At 41.6% G+C, this 16,496-nt stretch overlaps 1 protein-coding gene and 1 long non-coding RNA gene across 3 annotated transcripts in view; one reads left to right on the plus strand and one right to left on the minus strand.

Annotated features, from left to right (window-relative positions):
* The window catches only part of LOC132213349 (uncharacterized), a 345,325-nt gene that overhangs the window by 280,982 nt on the left and 47,847 nt on the right, over positions 1-16,496 (minus strand). Inside the window, exon 3 of the long non-coding RNA XR_009447965.1 lies at positions 12,679-12,755. This is a non-coding gene — a long non-coding RNA (uncharacterized LOC132213349). The remainder of the gene's footprint in view (positions 1-12,678; positions 12,756-16,496) is intronic.
* Positions 12,256-16,496, plus strand: part of PNPT1 (polyribonucleotide nucleotidyltransferase 1) — a 44,342-nt gene continuing 40,101 nt past the window's right edge. Inside the window, exon 1 of one of the 2 annotated variants that reach the window (XM_059659786.1) lies at positions 12,256-12,446. In XM_059659786.1, the coding sequence (XP_059515769.1) occupies positions 12,286-12,446 (161 nt within the window). In that variant the 5' untranslated portion in view covers positions 12,256-12,285. The remainder of the gene's footprint in view (positions 12,447-16,496) is intronic. The other variant, XM_059659787.1, reaches the window with a different exon arrangement.

The raw sequence follows: 16,496 nt of genomic DNA on the forward strand, positions 1-16,496 counted from the left end.
TTTTTTTTTTAATTATTAATTTTTGTTTGTTTGTTTGTTTTGTTTGTTTGTTTATGTATTGGTTCTGTGGTGTTTTCCATATATATATATATATATATATATATATATATATATATATAATCTCCTTTTCTTCCTTCTTCTTTTCTCTCTTATCTTTTTCACTCTCTTCGATATCATTTATGCTCTCTTTTCTCACCCCTAATTCTCTTTTCTCAGGTGGTCACTTATAGTAGGGTTATTATTGTCATGAGTACATTCATGCTTTGGTCCCTTTGTGTTCTGTCTTATCAAGGTGAATTTTATCCTGTCTGGCCAGGTGCTAGAGAGTGAGCCTCATAACCAGACACCTGGAGAGGAAACTCCATCCACAAATGGGTCAATAACACCCCAGACCCAATTACAGAGGCAGAAAGAAGGCGGCAGTGAGGGAGTGAGCGTGAGTCAGTGAGGGAACAAAAGAGGAGTGTGTGGTCATGTGGGATGTGTGTGTGTGTGTATGTGACTGAGGCACAGATAGATCCCACAGGGCCTTCGGGGTCAGGCTAAATGGGCTCACCTAACTAGGCAGCCTCTGCTACTGTGTAAGCAGTTCCAGGAGGCCGGCTCATCCTCAGAAGCCTAGTGTTTTTAAGGGGAGAGCTACTGTAACTGGGAGCCAGGCCTCACCCCTACCCAGGGAGCCCTCAGATAACATCTGGGACTCTACAGACACCCCTGCCAGGGACCTGCTACCTCAGCTGTGGTCCCACAGTCAACGTGTCTCCAGCCACCCTGGGCGCACGCTCCTGTGAGTTCTGAAGCATGCTCACCTCTGACTGGCCCAACGCCTTAGCCTGGGGCACTGCAACCATGCAAGCAGCAGACACGTGAGCAGCCCACTCCTGTCCAAGGAGCAGCAGCCCCATGAGCAGCCTGCCCCAGGCCTAAGAGCAGAAGCCTCACGTGGCCTGTCCCTGTCCAAGGAGCAGCAGCTGTCAGCTGTGTGAGCAGCCCGCTCCCTCATCCGAGGAGCAGCAACCATGTGAGCAGCCTGACCCATTTGAGGAGCAGCAGCCACACGAGCAGCCTGCCCACGATTGAGGAGTGGCAGCCCCACACAGTCCGCCCCCATCCAAAGAGCAGCAGCTGCGCAGCCCACACCCTCCTCCTGTCTGAGGAGCAGTAGGTGTGCAAGAAACCTGCCCCCATCCAAGGACCCACAGCTGCACAAGCAGCCTGCCCCCATATGAGGAGCAGCAGCGGTGTGAGCAGCCCATACCCATACGAGGAACAGCATCACCGCGAGCAGCCCGCTCCCATTCAAGGAGCAGTAGCCGCCCAAGCAGCCTCCTCCAGTCCAAGGAGCAGCAGCCACACAAGCAGACCACCCACATCTGAGGAGCGGCAGCCCTGCACAGTCCACGCTGGTCTGAGGAGCAGCAGACACACACAGCCTGCACCTGTCCGACGAGCAGCAGCTGGGTGAGTGGCCTGCCCCCATCCGAGGAGCAGCAGACACATGTGCAGCTCACTCCCGCCCAAAGAAAAGCAGCCACGCAAGCAGCCCATTCCCCATTCAAGGATCAGCAGCCATGCGAGCAGACAGCCCCCATACGAGGAGCAGCAGCCACACATGCAGCTCACTCCAGCCCAAGGAGCAGCAGCCACCTGAGCAGCTTGCCCCTGTCCGAGGAGTAGCAGCCACACGAACAGACAGACCGACCACATCTGAGAAGCGGCAGCCCTGCACAGCCTACACTGGGGAGCAGCAGCCACACGCAGTCTGCACCTGTCCGATGAGCAGCAGCTGGGTGAGTATCCCGCCCCCATCTGAGGAGCAGCAGTTGCACGTGCAGCTCACTCCCGCCTGAGGAGCAGCAACCATGCATGCAGCCCGTCCCCCATCTGAGGAGCAGCAGCTGCGAGAGCAGTCTGCACCCGTACAAGGAGCAGTAGCCCTGTAAGCAACCTGCCCCTGTCCAAAGAGCGGCAGCCTCACGAGCAGCCCGCCCCATCTGAGGAACAGCAGCAGCATGCAGCCAGCCCCAATCCAAGGAGCAGCAGCCACGTGAGCAGTCCACGTCCATCCGAGAAGCAGAAGCCACGTGAACAGCCTGCTCCTGTCCAAGGAACAGCAGCCACGCTCAGCCCACCCCCACCTGAAGAGCAGCAGCCTCGTGATCAGCCCACCCCTGTCCATGGAACAGCAGCTATGCGACCAGCCTCACCTACCAGCCAGAGGAGTCACCACTACTGCGAACAACACCCACCAGAGGAGCCGCTGCCAACTGAGGAGCAGCCACTACTGCGACCACTTGAGGAGCAACTGCAGCCTGAGGAACCACTGGCACCCAAGGAGCAGCCCCTTCACAACTCAACATCTAAATCAGTCGGTGAGACCAAAAATGGGTAGACAAAGAAAACCCCAAAGGAAAGAAAAGAAGGAATCGCCAGAAAAACGGCCAAGTGAAACAAAGGCATGCAATATGTCAGAAAAATCATTCAGAATAAGGGTCCTAGAGTGCATAAACTGGTTGGAGGAAAAAAAATCAACAACTTATGTAAGAATCAAGAAGAAATCGATGAAAAAATCAATAACTTATGTAAGAATCAAGAAGAATTAAAGAGTGATATAGCTGCAATAAAAAACACCATTGAAAGTTTCAACAGTATACTAGTAGAAACGGAGGACTGAATTAGCTAATTAGAAGACAGGGAAGCAAAACATACCCAAACTGAACTGCAATTGGAGAAAAAAAATTAAAAGATAGGAGGAGAGCCTAAGGGAGCTATGGGACAACATGAAACGAAGCAACATACGAGTAATAGGGGTGCCAGAACAACAGGAAGAGGAACAAGGATTAGAAAACCTATTTGAAGAAACAATGTCAGAAAACTTACCTGCAGTGGGGAAGAAAAAAGTCACACAAGCACAGAGAGTCCCAAGCAAGATGAACCCAAAAAGACCCACACCAAGACACATCATGATTACCATGGCAAATGTTCAGGACAAAGACAGAATCTTAAAGGCTGCAAGAGAGAGACAGAAAGTTACATACAAGGGATCTCCCATTAGATTATCAAATGATTTCTCAACAGAAACATGTCAGGCCAGAAAAGAATGGATGGAAATTTACAAAGTGATGCAAAGCAAGGGACTGAATCCAAGGATACTCTATCCAGCAAGGCTATCATTCAAAATTGAAGGGGAAATAAGAAGTTTCACAGACAAAAAAAAGGCTAAGGGAGTTTATCACCATCAAGCCAGCACTACAAGAAATGCTAAAGGGAATGCTGTAAAAAGAAGAAATAAAAAGCTAATAAAGAATACAGGCACAAAAATAAAAATGGCTACAAACAAGTTCCTTTCAATAATAACTTTAAATGTAAATGGACTAAATGCTCCAATCAAAAGACATTGAGTGGCTGAATGGATAAAAAAACATGACCCATATATTTGCTGTCTACAAGAGACCCACCTCAGAAGAAGGGACTCACACAGACTGAAAGTAAAGGAATGGAAAAATATCTTTCAGGCAAATGGAAATGAAAAAAAAGCTGGGGTAGCAATACTTATATCAGACAAAATAGACCTCAAAGTGAAGGCCATAACAAGAGATAAGGAAGGCCACTTCATAATACTAAAGGGATCGATACAACAAGAGGATATAACCCTGATAAACATATATGCACCCAATGTAGGAGCACCCAAATAGATAAAAAGAACTCCTGGAAGATATCAAGGGAGAGATCGACAATAACACAATCATAGTAGGGGACTTTAATACACCACTGACATCACTGGATAAATCCTCTAGACAAAAACTCAGCAAAGAAACAGCAATCCGAGAAACCAAGATGGCGGCATAGGTTAATGCCGGAGATTGCTGCCTCGAACAACCACTTCAAAAAAAAAAACAACTAAAGACGGAACGGACATCATCCAGAACCACAGGAAGGCTGGCTGAGTGGAAATTCTACAACTAGGAGGAAAGAGAATATCATACCCAGACTCAGAGGAGGCGCAATGCTGAAGTGAAATACTCAGGTGCGGAGTGCGCGCAAGCGGGCTGGCGGCGGAGGGAGCGGTTGTTGTTTTCAATCGGGAGGGAGTTTCAGACTCTGAGCTCCAGATCCGGGTGAGTCTCTAGGGACCCAGACTCAAACGGGAGAAGCGGGACTATCTGGCTTCGGTCGGAACTCGAAGGCAGCTTTCTCTCCGAGGTTTGCAGCAGTTGCTGGGACTCTGAGAGGCAGAGCCCCTAGGAACGGAACTGAGAGCAGCCATAACTGCTCGCTCCGGCCCGCCCTGTAGATCCCCGGGGACTCGCCCCGCCCAAGCCCTGCGCAGAGCCATTTGCCGGATAGCCTCAGGCAAACACTAGATTAGCACCGCCCTAGAGATCCAGCACAGAAGCTCTCCCACTGCAGACACAGCCGACTCTCATAGCCAGTTAGCCTGGAGGTCAAATCACCCCCGGTATTGCCGACATCAATCAAGGCTTAACTACAACAAGACTGTGCACAAAGACCACTAGGGCGTATACCAAGAAAGCATAAAAAATGTGGAGACAAAGAAACGGGATAAAACTGTAAATGGAGGATATTGAGTTCAGAACCACACTTTTAAGGTCTCTTAAGAACTGTCTAGAAGCTGCCGATAAATGTAGTGAGATCCTCAAGAAAACTAATGAGACCCTCGATGTTATGATAAAGAACCAACTAGAAATTAAGCATACACTGACTGAAATAATGAATACTATACAGACTCCCAACAGCAGACCAGAGGAGCGCAAGAATCAAGGCAAAGATTTGAAATGCAAAGAAGCAAAAAACACCCAACCAGAAAAGCAAAATGAAAAAAGAATCCGAAAATACGAAGATAGTGTAAGGAGCCTCTGGGACAGCTTCAAGCGTACCAACATCAGAATTATAGGGGTGCCAGAAGATGAGAGAGAGCAAGATATTGAAAACCTATTTGAAGAAATAATGACAGAAAACTTCCCCCACCTGGTGAAAGAAATAGACTTACAAGTCCAGGAAGTGCAGAGAACCCCAAACAAAAGGAATCCAAAGAGGACCACACCAAGACACATCATAATTAAAATGCAAAGAGCAAAAGACAAAGAGAGAATCTTAAAAGCAGCAAGAGAAAGAAACTCAGTTACCTACAAGGGAATACCCATACGACTGTAAGCTGATTTCTCAACAGAAACTTTGCAGGCCAGAAGGGAATGGCAAGAAATATTCAAAGTGATGAATACCAAGAACCTACAACCAAGATTACTTTATCCAGCAAAGCTATCATTCAGAACTGAAGGTCAGATAAAGAGCTTCACAGATAAGGAAAAGCTAAAGGAGTTCATCACCACCAAACCAGTATTATATGAAATGCTGAAAGGTAGCCTTTAAGAAGAGGAAGAAGAAGAAAAAGGTAAAGATACAAATTATGAACAACAAACATGCATCTATCAACAAGTGAATCTAAGAATCAAGTGAATAAATAATCTGGTGATCATAATAGAATCAGGGACATAGAAAGGGAATGGACTGACTATTCTTGGGGGGGAAAGGGGTGTGGGAGATGCGGGAAGAGACTGGACAAAAATCGTGCACCTATGGATGAGGACAGTGGGTGGGGAGTTAGGGCAGAGGGTGGGGCGGGAACTCGGAGGAGGGGAGCTATGGGTGGAAAAAAGAGGAACAAATGTAATAATCTGAACAATAAAGACTTAATTAAAAGAAAAAAAAAGAAACAGCAATCCTAAATGACTCACTAGATCAGATGGACTTAATCGACATCTTCAAAACATTTCACCCCAAAGCCGCAGAATATACATTCTTCTCAAGTGCACATGGAACATTTTCAAAAATAGACCACATATTGGGGCACAAGCAAAGTCTCCCCAAATTCAAGAAGATTGAAATCATACCAAGCATCTTCTCAGACCACAATGGCATAATATTAGAAATAAACTACAATAAAACAATCCAAAACACTCAAACACTTGGAAGCTGAATAGCATGTTGTTAAATATTGATTGGGTTACCAATGAGATCAAAGAAGAAATTAAAAACATGTTGGAAACTAATGGCAATGAAAACACAACAATCCAAAACCTATGGGACACAATGAAAGCAGTCCTGAGAGGGAAGATTATAGCTCTACAGGCCTACCTCAAAAAACAAGAAAAAATGGTAGTAAATCATCTAACTCTACAACTCAAAGAATTAGAAAGAGAGCAACAAGAAAAACCCAGAGTGAGCAGAAGGAAGGAGATAATAAAGATTAGAGCAGAATTAAATGACATAGAGACCAAAAAAAACAATACATAAGATCAATGAAACCAAGAGCTGGTTCTTCGAAAGGATAAACAAGATTGATGAACCGCTAGCCAGGCTCACCAAGAAGCAAAGAGAGAGGACCCAAATAAACAAAATCAGAATTGATAGAGGCGAAATAACAACAGACCCCACAGAAATACAAATGATTGTTAAAAAATACTATGAACAACTCTATTCCAACAAACTAGACAACCTGGAGGAAATGGACATATTCCTAGAAAAATACAACATTCCAAAACTCAATCAGGAAGAATCTAAAAATCTCAACAGGCCAATAACTATGGAAGAAATTGAAGCAGTCATCAAAAAGCTTCCAGCAAACAAAAGCCCAGGGCCAGACAGCTTCACAGGGGAGTTTTACCAAACATTCAAGGAAGACCTAAAACCTATCCTCCTCAGACTACTACAAAAAATTCAAGAGGAAGGAACACGTCCAAGCTCATTCTATGAAGCCAGCATCACACTTATACCAAAACCAGATAAAGACAACACAATGAAAGAGAATTACAGGCCAATATCCCTCATGAACATAGATGCCAAAATCCTCAACAAAATCTTAGCAAATCAGATCCAGCAGTACATCAGAAAGATCATACACCATGACCAAGTAGGATTTATCCCAGGGATGCAAGGATGGTACAATATCTGCAAATCAATAAACGTGATACATCACATAAACAAATTGAGAGGAGGAGGTTTTTGGAGAGGAGGAGGTTTTTGGAGAGGAGGAGGTTTTTGGAGAGGAGGAGGTTGAGGCTCTTCCACAAAATACCAACTTCTGCGCATGGGCCACAAAGTTTCAATAGCACTGTACGTGCGCGCCCCCATGTGGTATTTTGTGGAAGAGCCACACTCAAGGGGCCAAAGAGCAGAAGGTGAGGGGGAGAGGAAGGTGAGGGGGAGAGGAAGTTGAGGGTGAGAGGAAGGTGAGGGTGTACAAATGAAAAAGAACTAATACATCCTAACATTCTTCTTGCATCAACACTGGCTCTGTTTCCATAGCCTTGGCAGTCTTTTCCTCCTCAGAACTCAGACCCAGGCCTTCTCTTATTTTTTCTATCCTCTCTCTAGGAAATATCTGTGTTTCCATGGCTTGTGATGTCATTGGTATGCTGATTACTTTTATATTTATATAACTCTAGTCCTCTCCTTGAGTACTACAGTCAAATCCAACTGTCTTTTATGGCTACTCTTGGGTGTCTCACATATTGCATTTCCAACCCATCTAAATCTGTTAATAGTTATTTTTCTTAAGTTTTTTAAAAATTGAGAGAGAGAAAACAAAACAAAACATTGATTTGTTGTTCCACTTATTGATACATTCATTTGGTTGATTTTCATAAGTGCCCTGTCTGGGGATCAAACCCACAATCTTGGTGTATTGGGACAATTCTCTAACCAACTGAGCTACCTTGCAAGGGTGCCATATAATAGTCCTCTCTCCCAGTCCAATTCATCAACAAGTCTCCTACAATTCCAGTACTAAAATATATATTCCAAATGTGTCTATCCTTTCTCCTTGTCACCCTTGTCACAATATTACTCTACATTTCTCTCTTGTCCTCCTCCAATCCATTTTGGATCCAGCATCCAGAAGGCCCATCTTAAAATGTAGATTAGATCATGCTACTTCCTTGTTTCAACTTTCCAGTACCTTCCTCTCCTATCTCATCTCCTCCACACTTCTGCTTACTTTTTTCTAGCCACATTGGCTTTTCCTTGTCCTCACAGAAGCAAAACTCTCTACTGACTCAGGGGTAACCCTTCCCTCACATGTTACTGCACCCACCTGGCCTACATGTTTCAGAAGCTATCTCCTTCTCATCCTTCAGGGTGGCTTAAATGTTTCCTCTTCAGGAAGGCTTTCCCTAACCACCTTATCTGAAGTAAGTTCTCCCTCCTCCCACCATTCCCTATCTTAGCACCCAGCTTATTTCCTTCTTAGCATTATTTTTTATTAAAAAAAACTCTAATTTTTCTGTTTATTTGTTTGGTTATGTTTTTTAGTCTCTCATACCAGACTGCAAGCTCCAAAAAGCAGGGATTATTATGCCCTATGACGGTCTCGACATTTATCTATACTAATAAAAGCCTATGTGGTTGTCACACCCGCACGCCATGATGCCCTCATGCCCTAACAATCCATCACCAGGAGGCTGCGTGCACAGCGGCACACGCAGGTGGGTGGGGCTGCATGTGCAGTGAGTCATGCACGGTGGGTGGGGACATGACACTGTGTGCGCAGCGGGGAGGCAGGACCCCTGGCTCCGGCCTACCTCTTTGGGGCAGTCCATTAAGGAGCCCCAGATGGGTGGGGCCTACCTCTTTGGGGAGATTGCTTGGGGGACTCCCGCACTGTGAGAGGGCACAGGCCAGGCTGGGGAACACTCCCCCTGCCCCCAAGTGCACGAATTTTGTGCACCGGGCCTCTAGTTTATAAATAAATAAATAAACAAATAAACAAATAAATAAATAAATGGAGGCTTGGGCAAAAATAGGTTTACAGTTGTATGTGAAACACAGTTTATTCTTATATTATTATTTATTAATTATTTTATTATTTTCCACATGAACAACTGTAAACCTACTTTTACCCCACCCTGTATTATAACACCTTATTTCTACGTACCAGAGACTATGCTTAGCTCCATAAAAATAAAATTGCATTTAAATCTGCATAACAACCCTAACAGGTAAGTATTATTATTATTATTTTACAAATGAGGAATCTGAGGCATAGAAAGGGTAAGCAATTCACCAAGAGTAAGATGTTTAAGGGGTGACAGAGTTGAGTTTCAAACCTAAATAATCTCATTCCAGAGCCAACATTTTTAACCACTATGAAATACCCACTGCCACATTCTTCTCCAAAGATGAAATAATGGCTATATGAATTAATCAGTAAAGTGAAAGGACAGACATAGATTGTATCATAAGTCAGCCTGGAGAATTAAGAAAGGATAGTATTGAATCTGAGACCTGATTGACACATGGAAGAGTATGTGGGCCAAGCACAGTGAGTCACACAGGCAGGAGACAGGGTGGGATGTTAGAGGGGAACAGGTAGTTCAATTTATTTGGAATATAAAATGAGGAAAGGGAAGAAAGGAAATAAGATAGTAAGTCGAAATTGATGACGCAAAATAGGAAAGGCTTATAGTCCACAGAAAGCAGTTTCAATTTTATCCTGTAGCATGAAGATTTAGGAAGCCATTGAAGAAATGTAATCAGGATGGAGACACAATTAGGTTTGTGATTTAAAAAAATCCCTCTGGCCCTAACCGGTTTGGCTCAGTGGATAAAGCGTCGGCCTGCGGACTGAAGGGTCCCGGGTTCGATTCTAGTCAAGGGCATTTACCTTGGTTGTGGGCACATCCCCAGTGGGAGGTGTGCAGGAGGCAGCTAATCGATGTTTCTCTCTCATCAATGTTTCTAACTCTCTATCCCTCTCCTTTCCTCTCTGTGAAAAATCAATAAAATATATTTTTAAAAAAATAAAAAAATAAAATAAAAAGATCCTTCTGGCAATGATGTAGAGCTATCTTTCTTAAAGGTAAGTACACTGCAGTCTTTCAAGAGAAAAAATTTTCATGGACCCTCTCAGTGTTCACTGATACTTTTCATTATGTTGTTTAAATGTGTACATGTATTACAAGATATAAAAACGCCTTACATATTGTCTAAACCAAACTATAAGCCAAATTAAATTTTAATTAACAATAATTTAATGTAATAACATTTTATTTAAAATTGCTACTCAGAGTTTAACTATTTTGATGCAAGTTCATTGGATTAAAGTAAAGAGAAAAGGAGAGCTAAGAAACATTGCCTGTGGATTTAAATTGGATCACCTTTAATGTCCTTCAAGAGTTATAGGTAAAAAAATTTCTTTTAAATTATACTTTGTCTGTCAAGCTATATTTGGAAGAACTCTATTTCTAGAATGTGACATCTCAAATCAGACTTGGAGATCATGCTGCAGTAGTTACAATCACAAGAATTTAAACTTTTAATATTTTTGTTTCTCTATTAATCTTAAAATGTTTACTATGAAGGTAGCTTGAATCGTCTATATGACTACTTCATAACAAAAGTCTACACACATTTGCTTTGAGCTTATGATCCAATTATTAACAAACAATTATTTTTGATTGGTGTGAGAAAACAGGTGGGCTTAATGTATAAATGCTGTTTTCCAACATTTCCAGCTGGATGAAAGCTAATTGATCCATGGGGATCTGAAGGAAAGAAGACTGTTCAGTATCTCAAACAGAGAGAACCAGAGAGAAAATTAAGAGAAGGCTGGATCAAATCTACTATTTATTAAGTGCTGACAATGTACCAGGTACTGTGATAAACATCTCACATCCTCTGTTATGTTTAATATTTACAAAAACCTTATGAAGTTCATATTAATACCCATTTCTATAGATGAGGAAACTGAGGCTTAGAGAGATAGGGATGACAACTAGTAAATGACAGCCAAGACTGGGACTACTCAGCACTAACTTCAGGTCTATGCTCTAAATCAGTAGTCGGCAAACTCATTAATCAACAGAACCAAATATCAATAGTACAACGATTGAAATTTCTTTTGAGAGCCAAATTTTTTAAACTTAAACTATATAGGTAGGTACATTGTTATTAACTTAATTAGGGTACTCCTAACGCTTAGGAAGAGCCACACTCGAGGGGCCAAAGAGCCGCATGTGGCTCGAGAGCCACAGTTTGCTGACCACGGCTCTAAATGATTAGGCAATACTGCCTGAATGAAAAAGATTATACAGTATTAAGTACATTACCAAAAGGATATATCGCATTCTTAGTTTATAAGTCCAAAGTCATGTTGAATTATGGCAAGTAGATTCTGATAGATTTGTTGTTACAACAGGTTTCAATGGATTTGAAAACACTGTTACAACATAAAGTAAAATCAAAAGTAAAGAAAGAGGCAAAAACTACTTTAACACTAAATACCCATAAATAGAGTTCATAGTAATCCCTTCTACTAGTATGGAAATTCCAAATCAGTAATAATAGATCACAAAAGCAAGGTGTCAAGGAGCTACTTTATCACCAAATCATTTGTCTGTTTGGAGTTCAACATTTTTAGTTCTTAAAATCATATTTGAGTGTGTGTTGGGTTTTGTTGTTCCAATTTGTTTTGGGAAAGAGTGTTATAACCTTAAAAGAAAAATATGACCCTCATAATAGAAAAACAATCATGGGTTCATTCAATGACCACATAAAAATTTTCCTATAGACTGGATTAGGAGGGGGTAGAAGAAATTTATCCACTCGCTAAATATTAATCAAATTCAACTTCCAAAAAGATTTTTTTCATTTTCCAAAATTGAGTTGGCTTAGCAAATATTAACATTTGACCAAGAGGGGCAGAGAAATACTAACAATGAAAGTAAAGAAGAACCAGAAATTATGATATAAAGATATCTAAAATGATATAGGTCGATGAGAAATTAACTTATTAGAAATAAAAGAACACAAAGCTTTGCAGCAATATATTTGTTCTGTGAAACTTACAAAATGAAAACCAGGGCACAGTGGGGAGAGAGAGATCTCTTGCACCACCACAAGTTCTCCTAATTCTCAGCTCAAAGAAGCCAAATAACAATAATATGTTTTCTGATGACTTCTATTATTACTCTATATTTACTCTACTTATTAAACACATTATTCTAGGACTTTCTTTTAAACTACGATAGCAAAAGAAAACACCAAGCATTATTTTTCTAATTGCCTTTCATTGGCAGATACTTAAGAGGCCGGCAGGATCGCGTTCTCAGAGGTTTGACCCTCTCTGGTTTTCGTAGAAGGTAGCCAAGTTATTCCAGTTCCCTGCGTTCCCCCAGCACCACGGAAACGAAACTGGAACAGGCTCCGCCCGCCATCTGAAAGTGAGCCAATCAGAGCGCATCCCGGGCGGAGCGCGTGCTGGGTGTCATGGCGGCCTGCAGGCATTGCTGCTCGTGCCTCCGGCTCCGGCCGCGGGGCGATAGTGCCCTCCGTCTACCAGGGCGGGATCGGGCACTCACCCAGTTGCAGGTGCGAGCACTATGGAGTGGCGCCAGGTCCCGTACCATAGCCGTGGACTTAGGCAACAGGTAAGGGACGATGTGCGTTTTCTGCCCTTTCACAGGCATTCTGTCCTGTCAGCAATGAGTACATTCATCTCCCAGGATAGGAATCTGGCAACCCTAGCCTCTTTTCCCTCCGTTCATCCCAAACCTAAATGCCAGGTTCCCCTCTCCGGGTTTGGAGTCTGTCTCCCTGCACCCTCACTCTTCCCTCCCTGTCTCAGCCTCGGGTCCTTTGCTTCTTGGTCCTCCTTCTTACCCTGCTCCGGGCTTTCTTTCTTGAGTTGACGCTGACCACCTGACTCCATTCTCTTTAATTTCGGGGACTCCTGGACTCTGAAATATAAAACATTCCACCTCAGGATAATGAGCTGACACCATCCAATCCTAAAAACGTGGCCAGTATGACCCTAGTTATGAAGGGAAAGGAAATGTAAGTTTATTGAACACCAGTTATATGCTACACTCTTTTTAAACCTGTAGTAAAGGTACTATTACACCCATTTTTATAGTTAAGAAAACAGAGATTCAGAAATGCTCAACAAAGCTAGTACTATGAGACTAAGTGGATTTTGAACTTGTATTTCTGTTACAAAGCCCCTACTTTTTCCAGGGATCCTTTTGCCAGAATTGACATCTAAAATCACTTTTTAAAAATTGTATTTGAATAATTTTTGAAATAAATGGAACTGCTGTTTATACATATATATATACATGTATGCACACACACATATGTATACACACACACACACACACACACATTTTTTACATGTACTTTAAAAAATTTTTTTGCCCTAGTTCATATAAAAAGCCAGAACATATGACTTTGAATCCAGGCCTTCCTCCGTAACTTATTGAATGACTGATCTTGAACAAATTACTTCACCACTTTCTTATTTCACAAAACGAAGAGACTGGGCTAGATCAGGAGTCTGTAAACTTTTTCTGTAAGGAAACAGATAGTAATTATTTTAGACTTTGTGGGCTGCATACTGTCTGTCACATATTCGTGAGAGAGAGAAAGGGTATGTTTACAAACCCTTCAAAAATGTAAAAGCACATTCCTAGCTAAAAGACTATACAAAAACAGGCTATAGTTTGTTGACCTCTGCACAAGATGATCTATAAGGCTCTTCCACCTCTGGCATTCTTTGATCCTGATTTTTTGAGGGTGAGGATATCTCTTCCATTCTTCAAGGATTGAACATTCTTCTCTGAAGAAATGACCCTGAACAGTAGATTCAACAGACACCTATTATGTGCTAAGCACTCAGACTCAAAGCAACAAAATCAGCCCCTGCCCTCCAAATTTTCCATAAAGGATCATTTGTCAACCTGGAACTCTTTTGTAGCTAGTTCTTTTTAAACCTGTATCATGTGTTGTAACAAGTAGGTTCATCATTATCATTACTGCTGGGTGAGTACATTTTTTTTATCTTTGTTGTAAGTTTGTTGTTTGCAGCATATAGTATGTGACTGCTATGTACCATGCACTTTATATAAATATATTTATGTGTGTGTGTGTATAATTTTTTAATCTCACCCAAGGTTATGTTTATTGATTTGAGAGAGAGAGAAACACTGATGTAAGAGAAACACTGTTCAGTTGCCTCTAGCACACACCCCAACCAAGGATTGAACCTGCGAGTGTATGGGACAACGTTCCAACCAACTGAACCAACTGGCCTGGGACGTGAACTTTATATTTGTTATCATATGAATTTACAATACCTGAGGAGGTTTTATATTATTGTATATTTCACATGTATTTAATACTCATAGTAACCTTTGAGGCAACTGTTTAATTTTCATTTCAATAAGCTTTTTTGACTATCGACTGTATACAGCGCTCTTGAATGAGGAACTATGATAAACACAGGTTTAGTCTTGGGAAAATCACTGTGGGAAAGGTATGAACAGGTGCTAAGGGAGCACAGGCATATTTATCACATGCTAAAACTTGCCATTGAGGGTGAATCTTGAAGGGCAAGGAGAAAGTAGCAGAGAAAGTGGCAAGTGCATTTCAGAGGTGAGAAAGTGCATTTGAGTAGCTACAAATAACTTACTGTAGATGGAGCAAAAAGTGAAATATGAGTTTAGCAAATGACATAGGCAGAGGCCAAACCATAAGGTGGTTTGTTTGCTTGTTTAGTTTTTATTACTGAATTTTTCTGGAAGAGCCTTATAGATCTCTCTAGCTGTATTTCTACTTCCTGTGGGTCCTCTCTACTCCTCACTTCCTGAGCTACATTGCTACATCTTCCCACTCTTCTCTCCACCAAAAGGATCTCCTTGCTCATCTTACTCTTTTTATTATTTATTTCTTCAAAAGTATTTTTTGATTAGGTATTCACTCACATGGTTCAACATTTAAAAAGCTCAAAAATCTCTTTCCTATATAGTTCCCATATAGCCACCCAGGTCTAATTCACAGAAGCCACTGATGTGTTGTCCATCTTATATGTAGTATTTGGAGATGTTTTATATATAAAATACTAATTTCAGCAACAGGTTGGTGGGAGTCTGCTTGATGCTACAGTGTGACTGGTTCTGAGCATCTCATTCACGTACTTCCCCCTCACCTCCTCCCCCCGCCCCCCCGCCACCCCCGCCCCGACTATTCCAACTCTAGCTTCATCTCTTCACCTCATCATTCATTCCATCTGTCCGGGGACACCATTTTACTGTGGGCTGTCATCATAACATCTGTGTTGAACAATAGAAACCCAACTATTCCCCAAATATTTCTTGTGGTTAAAAAAAAAAAAAAATCCCTGTAAGATTTCAAGATCAGAGCTGATAGTACAATGTACATGCTTTATTCTGACTTTCAAGTTTAACAAAATGAGTCTTATCTGAATAGGTAAATATGCTTTTCATGAACTCAGGCTTCTGGCAAAAGAATGGTTGGAAATATTAAGGGTTGTCCCTTCATCCCTTTGACATGTGATGGACAAAATAATCTTACTTGGGGTGGGGCACTGGCGTGTGTGTGTGTGTGTGTGTGTGTGTGTGTGTGTGTGTGTGTGTGTGTTTATTTTCAGCACTGGACTATGATAGAAGCCGAGCTCATGGGTCTGAACATCTTCCTAAGTATCCTCAGGAATCACTGAGTTGGTTGCCTTCACAATACTTTTATGAATTATGGGCTCTGACAAGTTTTGCTGGTCTCTTTCAAGCCCTCAGTGACCTCTTTCTGTACTCTGCAGAATCTGGGAAATAAGGCTGACAATGCTGCCTATTTCATGTACAGAGATTGGCAAAGTAGGTTTACAGTTGTGAGTACATGAAACAGTTTATTCTTACATTATTATTTATTAATTATTGTATTATTTATTTGTATTACAACTGTAAACCTACTTTTACACACCCCAATATATAAGATAGCTTTATCAAGATATAATTCACATATCATACAGTTTACCCATTTAGAATGTACAATTCAGTGGTTTTTAGTGTATTAATATAGACTTGTGACCATCACCATAATCAATTTTAGAACACTTTCATTAACTAAAAAAAAGAAATCTCTCATTCATTATCAGTAATTTCCCATTTGTTCTCAGACCCCACAGCCCTAGGCAATTAATAATCTACTTTCTGTCTCTATGAATTTCCCTATTCGGGGCATTTCCTATAAATGAAATCAAATGATATGTGGTCATTTGTGACTATCTTCTTTCACTTAGCATAATGTTTCCAAGGCTTATCCATATTGTAACATGTATTAGTACTTCATTTTTTAACGGCTGAATAATATTCCATTACATAGGTTATACCACATTTTGTTTATTCATTCATCAGTTGATAGACAATTGGGCTGTTTCCATTTTGAGGCTATTATGCATAATGCTGCTATGAATGTTCATATGCAAATGTTTGCATAGCTATATGTTTTCATTTCTCTTAGGTATATACCTAGGAGTAGAGTTGCTGTGTCATATGCTATGTCTGTGTTTAACTTTTTGAGGAATTGGCAGATTTATTCCCAAAGCAGGTGCACCATTTTACATTTTCATCAGCAGTATATGAGGATTCCCAGTTTCTCCACACCCTCACAAACACATAATCTTAGTA

The sequence above is a fragment of the Myotis daubentonii genome, chromosome 12 (assembly GCF_963259705.1).
Source record: "Myotis daubentonii chromosome 12, mMyoDau2.1, whole genome shotgun sequence".
In the NCBI taxonomy this organism is placed as follows: Eukaryota; Metazoa; Chordata; class Mammalia; order Chiroptera; family Vespertilionidae; genus Myotis; species Myotis daubentonii.